The sequence below is a fragment of the Athene cunicularia genome (assembly GCF_003259725.1).
Source record: "Athene cunicularia isolate RWA chromosome 25 unlocalized genomic scaffold, athCun1 chr25_part1, whole genome shotgun sequence".
NCBI classification, from domain to species: Eukaryota; Metazoa; Chordata; class Aves; order Strigiformes; family Strigidae; genus Athene; species Athene cunicularia.
The window spans coordinates 1319514-1330634 of NW_020799134.1; the positions used below are offsets into that span (position 1 = coordinate 1319514).

At 40.7% G+C, this 11121-nt stretch overlaps 2 protein-coding genes across 2 annotated transcripts in view; both read left to right on the forward strand.

The window, feature by feature from the left end:
- Positions 1–51: 51 nt before the first annotated feature.
- The window catches only part of HORMAD1 (HORMA domain containing 1), a 16569-nt gene continuing 5499 nt past the window's right edge, over positions 52–11121 (forward strand). Inside the window, exons 1-10 of the mRNA XM_026863928.1 lie at positions 52–777; positions 1134–1278; positions 1847–1910; positions 3050–3086; positions 3470–3490; positions 3599–3625; positions 4295–4362; positions 6168–6319; positions 6928–7184; positions 8131–8229. Coding sequence (XP_026719729.1) covers positions 745–777; positions 1134–1278; positions 1847–1910; positions 3050–3086; positions 3470–3490; positions 3599–3625; positions 4295–4362; positions 6168–6319; positions 6928–7184; positions 8131–8229 — 903 coding nt within the window. The 5' untranslated portion in view covers positions 52–744. The remainder of the gene's footprint in view (positions 778–1133; positions 1279–1846; positions 1911–3049; positions 3087–3469; positions 3491–3598; positions 3626–4294; positions 4363–6167; positions 6320–6927; positions 7185–8130; positions 8230–11121) is intronic.
- Positions 11063–11121, forward strand: part of GOLPH3L (golgi phosphoprotein 3 like) — a 12878-nt gene continuing 12819 nt past the window's right edge. Inside the window, exon 1 of the mRNA XM_026863974.1 lies at positions 11063–11068. The gene's annotated coding sequence lies outside the window, so the exon portion shown is untranslated. The remainder of the gene's footprint in view (positions 11069–11121) is intronic.

Consider the following 11121-nt stretch of genomic DNA (forward strand, 5'->3'; position numbering starts at 1 on the left):
GCCCCTTCCCCTCCAGAGCGCCGGGGTGGCTGTGGGTGAGGCGGGCCGGGTTGTGCTGGGCCCGGGCCCGAGCCCGAGGGGTTTGTCCGGTTCCTCATCTCTCGCGGGGTTTTGGTTCCCGCTCTTGCTGTTCAGTTCTGCCCCAGTTCGTGGTTGGCGTCTATGCCTTGAGTAGGCAGGATTTTTACAGGTGGTGGGGAAGGCTTGCAGTGCCGAGGGTGAAAGGCTTAATGAAAACATGACTCAGCAGAAAGAATAGCTGGAGAGGGGTCTCCTTCTCCAATGCTCATTTAAATTACAAAGGAAAGCAATCCAAGCTTGCAGGTGTTCAGCAAAGGCATTGCTCAGTTTTGGCTGGAGGTGACTTAAACGTGGAGAGCTTCTTCTTAGGGTCTTTTGAAAATCTGCCAGGCTGGGTGCCAGTTAGCACTTCGAGCATCGCTTTCAGAAGCTCATGTTCCATATAAACAAGCACACAATATTCTAATTACAGCATAGTGCAGCATTGGGGGAGGTCTCTGCTGGTATGAAAATCAAGAATCAAATACTAGTGATTCTTGGTTGAACTGTGCTCTTGCCTTAAAATTACAGGCTTGGTTTGAAGTGATACAGAGTGGTTGTGAAGGAAGTGTTAGCTGGTTTAAAGCTAAGTAGCTGCAGTCTGGGCTTGTGTGCACTTACAAATAGTGGTCATACAGGTGTTAATACAGATGTTTTATTAACAGAGAGAAGAGTATCTGCAAAATGGCAACTGCTCAGAAGCAAAGGGATTGTGTGGTATGATTTTCTTGTGTATTTCAGCACAGTACGTTATTGGAATTGGAAAAATAATTCATTTCAGCTGAAATAGTGCACTCAGGTGCTCTGTAATATTTTTTCACTTGAAAATTATAGGGTAATTCAATCTTTTAAGATGCTTAATACCAAAATAGTTTGAACTTTGTGGTAGTGTACTTGGTAAGAGTTGGTTATGTCCTAAAACCAGTAACAGCAAGCATTAGGAATATGTTGAACTTTATAAATAACAAAAGTCATACTTTCAATTAAAATGTTAAGCAGACATTGGACTGGCTTGTAGACTGTACAGGTTTGTTGTGGATGGAGATTAATTATTTTCTTGCTCTAACTTTCAGAGTGCAGTTGTATTTCCTAGCAAAATATCTACTGAACAGCAATCCCTGATGCTAGTGAAGAGGCTCCTGGCAGTAGCAGTATCCTGCATTACATATCTGAGAGGAATCTTTCCTGAAAGTGCCTACGGAACAAGATACATGGATGGTAACAGGCAGTTTTTATGATTCTTTGCAAAATCATAGAATGGTTTGGGTTGGAAGGGCCCTTATAGATCATCTAGCTCCAACACCCCTGCCCGGGGCAGGGACACTTTCCACTAGCCCAGGTTGCCCAAAGCCCCATCCAAGCTGGCCTTGAACTCTTCCAGGGAAGCCTGGGTTTGTGCTTGGGATTGCCCTGAGCCACCAGCAGGACCTTGCCCTTGGCCTTGTTGAACTTCATGAGGTTTGCACATCCCACCTCTCAAGTCTGACAAATCTATTGTAGGGTTGTTAAGAAGTTACTGAGTATTTTTTAAAGCTACTTGGTCTCCTTAATTAAAGGTAATAGCCATTTTCAATTACTGTAATGGAAACTTCACTAATGCATTAATCACTGAATTTTGTTAGATAGTGGTGACGGTAACTCAGCGATTAAAAGCATGCCTATACCTGTCAATAATGTTAATTTTAATCAGCTTTTGATATATACTTGTAGGGAATGAACTTCGCTTTCTTACCAATGTAGTTGCATTTTGCTCTAAGTAAACAGACGTGTATATTCTTTTTTTGAGATCTCTCTGTCAAAATTCTGAGGGAAGACAAGAACTGTCCTGGCTCTACTCAGCTGGTGAAATGGTATGTTAATTACTGTGGTAACATTGCCATGGCATGTCAGTTCTGAAAGATACCTTTCAGGTTGTTTGCAGATACAGAGAAAAAGTTCACTTTGCTGCAAGGGAACACTTGCCCAGGTAGTACTTTCAGTGCATGGTATTTAGTATCTAGACATATTTTTTTAAATGGGAAGTCAAAATGTATCTGTTTCAGTGGAGATATAGCTGACTTGTACAGTTGTGTCTCTAGAAAGGCTTACAACTTGGTGCTTAGTAGAGCACAGATCTTTGTGTACAGAGTGATTACATTTAGTTTCTGTGGGTGTATGAGTGCTCAACAGTGCACATAAATGCAAAAATCTAACCAGTAGTTCCCCTCTAGTTGAAGAGGAGACATGGCGTTACCATTTTGCATCTTGAATTTAAAGATCTTGCTCTCAGACTTGTATAAGAAAGTGGCACTGTTGGCCTTTGTATTCAGAAGCAGAATTCTGTCTGCAAAGAATTGTCTGCTTGTACATTCACACAGTTGAGTGTGTTGCTTGGGACTAGAGATACTTATTTTGATTTTCTTTCTGTTCACAGTAACTGTGAGATTTGTTCCTGGCTGTTCTCTTTGCCCTTTAGAGAAGAGTATATAAGGCCTTTGCCTAATTCTTACTTTTTGTTACCTCTATAAAGGCCATATTTATTCTTTTCACACTTTTACCAGTTGTATTACAAGGTAAAGCATTGGAAATGGTGCTGCATTCAGCAGAGGGGGTTTCAGCTGCTGTCAGTGTTGAGGTGTTCAGAGATGTAAGGTCTGAGCTCTGATGTTAGAGGTCAAATCAGGCATCCACTCTTTGTCCAGGTGCTGTCACTATGAGGGGGAGAAAAAAGCTTCTTTTACTGTAACCTGGAATTTCTTAATTGATCTGTGGTAGAGATTTAGAGATTATATTTTTACTTATTGTGCAAAGAAGTTAGGATGATTTGGTGTTACAATGATAGTCATTGTATCATTACTAATAAGATAGAATAATGGAAAAAGTATTATTTATTGCTCTAATATAATAAGACTAAACACAAGCATGTAATTTTTTAGGACTATTTTACTTAGTCAGAAGCAAAGCAAATGGAAATTAGTAGTAGATGGACAATGTTATTTGATTTTTGCAGGATGTTAGGATGCTATGATGCCTTGCAGAAGAAATATGTAAGTCTTTCAGTAATGTTTAGCTATTTTAAATGTATTGAAACATTCATTTATGTAAATTTATCAGCTTCTGGCGTAGTTACAGGACATTTTTGTTGGGGAATAGCTGAGTTTTAGTAAAACAGTTAGCTACAATGTGGGATGAACAGACATTTCAGAATAATATTGTTTGTAAACAGAAAGACTTAAAGTCAGAGATATGTAGGAATTGTCTTCTGCCAGTTGAGCAAGTCCTGTGTTAGATAAAAGTGTACAAAGAGGTTTCTCTTCAAACAGGCCTTAGTTGTCTATGTTGCTTTCCAGAGCTAGAGAAACAAGCCAGCTTGGTAAGCAGAAATGGGCTATAGAATACATTTAACGTTCTTTAATTTTGTTTCTGACAGCTGAGAATGATTGTCCTAGCTGTAAGTATCTTTGAAAAGTAAGGGTAAGGCATGCTTTTTTTTAAAGGTAGGTGCTTAGAGATATGTACAGTTCTTACTCTGTTTCCTCTCTTTACTTTAAAAATACAGGTCTATACCCATCCAGAGGATCCTCAGGTAAATCTGCTAGAGTATTTTACTGGTTGACTAATGATAGTATGCATATAGTGAAATGTATATACAAGCAATAGTACTTAACATTGACATTAATGCCCATTAAAAGAAAAAAAAAAAAAGGCCATCTTAAAATATCAAATGTAAGAATCACTAGAGCCAGTCAGAATTGCCACGTAATGAATTGCCTTTGAATATCTAGTGCCAGGTTATTTTCAGGTCAGTACAAAGGGTGGTTGCAGAGTTAAATGCCCATAAAGATGCATCTTCCTGACTCTGCATAAGAAATTCATAGAACTTCTTTGTGAAAGACACGGTATGTTTTAACTAACCACTGGGTGTCACCATGTCTGCTATGTATGTGCAACACTTTCATAGTGATTAAAGTCTGAATGAATGTTTAATTCTAAAAACTTAAGCTGATGTTTCAAAATATCATGGTGATTCCTGAAAAATAATGTAGATCATTTTGTATTTGATGACAATTACATACATTAATAATGTTGTTACAGCATTAGAAAGCTGTGTTCAGTGCATGTAGGTGGATCAGACAGGAGTTGGGCTATCATTATTTTCTTTAAATGAAAGGTCAGTAGATCACTAGACAGAAGTAGCAGCAGTAGTAGTTTGATTGACAGCTGATAGTTTAATAATTACCAGATTTGTTTGCAGACAATTACAGAATGTTACCACTTCAAATTCAAGTACACCCACAATGGGCCACTCCTGGATTTCAGCAGGTACTGTCACAGTGACTTTATTCTGCTCTGTGGTTTTACAGTCAATGCATATACCTGAATGTAAAAACATTGGATTTTTATCAGTTTGGTGTTTCCTTTTTTAATTCTAGATCTTAAGACTAATTTTATGAACATTTACTGTTAGCTTAGACTTAATCTGACAAAATGATTCATTGTATATTATGCTCATATTTTAAAATATCTACTCAGAAGATGATTCTTAGTGTCAGAGTCCAATACTCTGGCCGGGTTCTGTAAGATATTTCATGTGTTTAATATCAGATTTATTTATCTGAAGATAATGTTGCACAGGATTTCTCATTTAGCAGAGATGGGAGCTCTTGCAATACACGGTTCAAACGTGGTACCAGTGTGGTTCCCATTGCTGCTCTGGATAATATGCTCACTGTCATGACACTGGGCATCCACAGTCATGGGGAAGGAATATGTGGGCTGAAGCCAGCTCCAGCCCATTGTTCTCTTTGGAGTTCTTTTGTTAGTTTTTTAGGTTTTACACTCTTTGGGCTTGGCCACATACTCCCCCATGTTAGTCTGGCAAGGAGAAATTCACACACTTTTATTGAACTTGAGTGAAAACATTTATGCCACCTGCTGATCCTCCACTGACACAGCTATTTCTCTAAAATGAAAACCATGCTCAGGTCCTTTGTGTGTTGAGATAAAGTCAGCAACAGCTGTGGTCAGTGACACCCCACATTATTCCCTGAGCTTCATGGACACATCACCCTTTGCCTGTCTCCACTGAGCCTTCTTCCATCGCAGGGATTTATTGGGCAGTCACAACTGCAAGGAAATGGTTTATTTCAAGACCAGTAATGGAAATACAGCAAGTTCATACCTAACAAACTTTTATCAGCTTTCCTCCTGCATAAAATGCTTTTTAAATGAAAAAAGAAAAAAAAAAAAAAAAAAAGGCCTGGATCCCTTGGGCTGAGATGAGTTACCTCTGACAGATTGTAAGTCATGTGAAAAACACTGGTGGAGAGGGATGTGACTCGCCCACACCAGGTTGCCTTAGTGTATTAGCATAAATTCATGCCAGATGAATTTGAAAATACAAGGCATGAGCCTGCTTCTCTGACACCCTGGGAAGGAGATGACCATCTGCAGAGGGGTGAGATGTTTGAAACCATCCCAGTTAAGGGTGTGCTTCCAAAAGACAAGGGTTACCCAATGAAATAGCTGACAGTTGTTTGCCTTGTGCTGCTCTTCAGGTCCTCAGGTGCCTCTAAGCTGTGTGGCTGTGAGGAGCAGGGGAGTGGAGGGAGAGCACTTTTAGTGGCAGTAGGGTAGGATTTGGGTCAGCTGGTCACAGAACAGAAGCATGGAAATGTCACAGCTGAGTGCCAAGAGTCACTTAGGCACACATTTTCTTGTAACCCTTCTTGTCAAAGTCGATAGTGTTACTTGTTTTATTTAAGGGAAAGGAAATATGTAAGACTTTGCACAATTGGGGCTTTCAAAAGTACCTGCTTTTTTCTTTCTTTCAGATTGGGTATTTTTAAAGCATTGTGTCATGTAAAATACAGTAGTCAGTCACAGCTGCTGAACCATAACACTTTCATGATGTCCCTGGCTGGGCGTTTGATCTTCCCAGAGGCAGAGAACACAAGGTCACTTAGTTCCAGGAATTGCAGTGCTTGTAATCACAGCCCTTAGGCAGTAAATGTGATGTCTGCTTGTGGCCTTCGTAGAGTCTGTTAAACAGTCCTGTATCTTAATGCTAGAAACAGCTTACTCTGTATATATAAAGAAAAACCCTGAATGCTTTGTCCATTTTTTAGTAAGGATAAAAGGAATGATTCCACAATCACCTGTGCAGACACCAAGAAAGCAAGTATCCTCCTCATTCGCAAGATTTATGTGCTGATGCAAAACCTCAGTCCATTACCAAATGATGTTTGCCTGACTATGAAGCTGTTTTATTATGATGAAGGTAGTATTTCCATATTACCTTGATTTATCAACTGTGTTCAGACACTGGAAAACAATTCAAAGAAATATTTTCATATATAATCTTTAAGGCTGCTGAGACTTGTTAAATGATGGTGGTTTGCCTCTGTCTGTTTCTCACAATAATTTCTAAAATCCAAGGGGGATGGATTTGATCTCACTGTAAGAACATAATCTTGTCATTAACTTCATTGGAGCAAGGATTTCAGTGTGTTTTCAACAAATTGAGTTTCCCTCAGTATGTTAGGATGTAACATCTTTGCCAGACTAATTCTGGTTTGGATGACTATTTAAATGTCTAGCTCTGCTTTCAGAATGTATTATTGCTTTATAACGAAAAATCAGAGGTTCTAGTTTGTCTCTTTGCATGCATAAACTGTTTCAAATACCTTTAATTGAGTTTTGCCACTTGTATAGGGGAAGAACTTAATCTGAATACAAATTGAATATTGATTATTCCCCTCCCCACACAATTTTTTTAAATAGCTCTTTGTATTTAAAGGGGAAGAGTATCTTTTTGCTGCACAAGTTAAGATTAATTTTACAAGAACGTGTTTTATTCTAACACATTTAATGAATTCTTTTCTGCAGTTACTCCGTCTGACTACCAACCTCCTGGTTTTAAGGAGGGCGAATGTGAGGGGATGATATTTGAGGGGGAGCCTCTGTATCTGAATGTGGGTGAAGTGCCAACACCTTTTCATATGCTGAAAGTGAAAGTTACAACTGAAAAACAACGAATGGAAAATGTTGATAAAAGCATCCTAAAGCATGGACAGACAAATATGCCTCTCCAGGTGCTCCGAGTGGACAGAGATGATCCAGAAGAAGAGAACCAGGACGTGAATGTAAGAGCACAAATGTTGTGTGGCCTGTTGACATTTTTTGTGATTTATAATCTAGAAAAGGGCCATTAATTCTTTTACTGAATGTCTTACTGTAGCATTAATAAAATAACTGTGTTTCCAGATACATTTAAGCAAGACAATATGTCTTCAGGACATTTTTGCTTTCATTTTCCTGCTCGGGTTAGCAGTCTGTCACTGTTCCAGCAGTACTGACCAAGGGCATCAGCACAATGCCTGTCCGCAGCCGCAGCGCTGGCACTCGTGTCTCTGAGACTGGAGAGGAGCAGTGCTTTGTTCAGCTCCACACACGGGTGAAACCTCCCAGGGAGCTCTCACACACACCAGTCCTAAGCGAGCTGCTGCGGCCAGCCAGTACTGACTGGCCATAAATTTGCTCTGGGATCCTCTTGTGCAGCAGCAGTATGCATACAGCTTGGAATGCCACAGCTAAAGTTAAACTCAGCTCTGCCTTGGGATTTTTTCCTGAGGAGATTTGCCTAGAAAAAAGCCCAAAGTGAAGCTTGCTGAAGGCATGAGTGTGTGACAGGCCCGTGCATCCTGCTGCGGATGCGAGAGCACCTGAGGTGGCTCTTGGGACTGTGCTTGGCCTCGAGCAGTTGGAGGCATACATTTCTGGGGTCAGTTGAGGCTCTCTAAATCTGCATATGCCTCCAAACTGCTGTTTCATAGGCAATAGGAAGGCAGTAATTGATGCATGATGGTATTCTCTCACTAGTTATTGTTCCAATTTTAGCATTTTTTTACAGACATTTTTCTTGGTAGTTGAATTAAATGTGTGCTTGCACTAACAGTTAAGTAATGCAGTTATTGCAGTGCAGTTTGTTCCACTGAGAATCCATCTAATAAGCTCTGGCCCTAAGCATCTGACTATAAACCCTCTTCCTTATTTGTCTGCAGTAAGTGATAGACCTTTTTCTTAATCTAGGAAGATCCTGTCTTGGATAATGAAGATAGGAATAATGTAAATATTGCAGAAGCTCAAGGTAACATTTATGGGGTTTTTTTTTTTGAGTCTCTTCAGCTTGTGCCTCTTTTTCATGGGTTATATATTTAGAAGTAAATGTTGTTGTTTGGTTTCTCTATCATTGTTATGTTTTTCCACATAAAGCTTGCAGAGGTATTGTGCTCTTGAGTTCACTATTGCAGACTTGGGAAGAAAAAAAAGTCTAGGTCTGTTTTTGTTTAAATCACAAGTGTTTGGACTGTATCCTCACAGCTTCAGCCACTAAAGTTTAGCAGAAATACCATTTTTAGCCACCTTTTTACCTTAAGCTCTGACCATGGTCTGATTCTGCAGTCCATACATGCTTCAGTCTGTGTGCTTGTGGAGGAACCGAGAACGTCAAGGTTTGTGTACACAGAAGAGTTTTCACGTTGTGGTAGACTGAATGATACCTGTGTAAAAATATCTATTGTGTGATGCATGTTCTTCTGTACAGAGGAGGCTGTTTATTAAGGTGGTTTGCTATTCCTGATACAATCAACAACTTCATCACAAAATATGTTTTGTTTTATGAATGACTGTATGATTATGCTTGTGCTGCTGGCTGGTTTAGTGCCTCTTCCAGCTGCTTTCACAGCTTTGGACCTGTGTGCCCTTTTCTATTGCTGTGCACATGGAGCATTTTGATAATTGCAAGTGAATTTTTAAACTTTAGTTTTAATAGGTACAAGGTCTATTGTGAATCTCAGCAAACTGAGTTTCCTCAAGTAAAATCCTAACACTGTAAAATCTGCCAGTGTAAAACTACACGAACAATGGGAGTAGCAATAAAAAATAAATTCCAGGTGGAAGCCTATAAGGCTCTTCTCAAGAAGGCACCATAAACATTTACTTCTGTTTTAGTTTTAAAAAAAAAAAAGTTTCATATAACAATTTCAGTAAGCAATTAACTGACTTCTGCAGCAAGTATAAATGGGATCTTATGTTTTGGAAGCACTCTGAGGACACTTAACACTGCAAGGCAAAGCTGCCTTCTCCCTTGTTCAGATAAAATTATGCCCTTCCTGTTGTGCAGGACATTAGGAAGTACATGCTCATCCTTTCTGATAAAAACCAGCAGCACCTATCTTGTATTTTTCTTGGACTTTATAAATAGATATTTTTTTTGCACTGTTTGCTTGCAATCATATAAATGTCCTCCACTGTAAGCTCTGAATGCAGAAGTGCCGATAAAATAACTGTCCTGGCTACACCAGCCTGACTGCATCTGCTACCAGAAACATGCCCTGGAAGCACTCCATTGTTTTGTGGTTTTTGAGGTTTTTTTTATAATCAGTGCTTCAAGATGTGGACCCAGCCTGTTGTCAATTCAAAACACGAGACAGCAAGCTCTGTCCTCAGGGATCTCTGTGAGCAGCTTCCCTTTAAGATTTTGGAGAAACTAGGAGGGAAAGTAGAGGATGATTTATCTTTAGATTCCCCAAGATAGCCTGGGGGCTCAAAGACCTCAACTTTGCTACCAAACTGAAGAATGAATTGCTGCTTGTTTATCTGCTCATCTTGGAGAGGCCATATAGGGAGCATGCAGACAATACTGGTACCCATCTGCTGCACATAAAGCATTTCAAACATAGCAAAGACAGATCAAAAGAGGAAATAAGTGCCGCTTTTGGAAGAATAAGTAGAGATGGTGCAGACAAGTATGCTCAGAAATGCTCAGCTATGCTGATATGAAATAAGATAGTTAAAGGAACACAGTTCTCAAGACTGTCAAATAAAAAACTAAGCTTTATGACCAAAATGGGGGGTGGGAAATCCCTTTATTTGCATGAGAGCCTATGTAAAATGTTGTTTTTCCTGTAGAAGTACAGGCTTCTGTGGTCATAATGAATACGTGGCACTCCTAGAAATGCCCATTAGTGCTGCTGCTTTTTCTGTTCACTTTTCTTAATGCATTTCCCTATAGCTGCTGATTTGAAATATAACTGCTTCTGCTGACTTCAGAAACACCAATTCTCCATAAAACCTTTTAGACACTTTCCTTTCCATGTAACTATAAAAGTGGCAACTGTGTCAGCACTGAGGCTTTTTGTCCTTCCAACCCAACCAAGACCAGCATCTTGCTGGGGCTACCATGGTATCAGAGTGCTTGCAGGGGCAGCTGGACAAAGCAAGTTGAACCTGAATTTTTTGATTTAAAATGGGTTGAAGTGTCCTGTCATTCAAGCCCAACACTGAACAGGCTGTACTGTGTATTTAAATCATGCCATTAATGTTTTTTTCAGGAATAAAATGCGCAATTTCTCAAAACCAGTTAACATTTTCACGCTGTTCAAAAATAATCATGAAAATGTGTAGGAAACAGCATGTATGGATCAGCATTTTTATCTTGACGATGCTAATAGGCTGTAGAACTGGAATAACCACATAAAGCTGTATCTGGTGCTCTTAGAAATTCACAGAAGTTCCAAAACCATGCAAAAATGCAGCAGATGGCCAGCAGGGACAGGGGAGGGATCTGAGCCCTGGGCTCGGCACTGGGGAGGCTGCCCCTCGATTCCTGGGTTCAGTTTTGGACCCCTCACCCCAAAAAGGCCATTGAATGACTCGAGCGTGGCCAGAGAAGGGCAACGGAGCTGGGGCAGGGTCTGGAGCACAGGTCTGCTGGGGAGCGGCTGGGGGAACTGGGGGGGTTCAGTCTGGGGAAGAGGAGGCTGAGGGGAGACCTCCTGGCCCTCTGCAACTCCCTGCCAGGAGGGGGCAGAGAGGGGGGATGAGTCTCTGGAGCCAAGGAGCCAGCGCCAGGCCCCGAGGGAATGGCCTCAAGCTGCCCAGGGCAGGGTCAGGCTGGCTCTGAGGAAGGATTTCTGTGCAGAAGGGGCTGTTGGGCGTTGGAATGGGCTGCCCAGGGCAGGGGGGAGTCCCCGGGATCCCTGGAGGGGTTGAAGAGTCGGGCTGAGCCAGCGCTGAGGG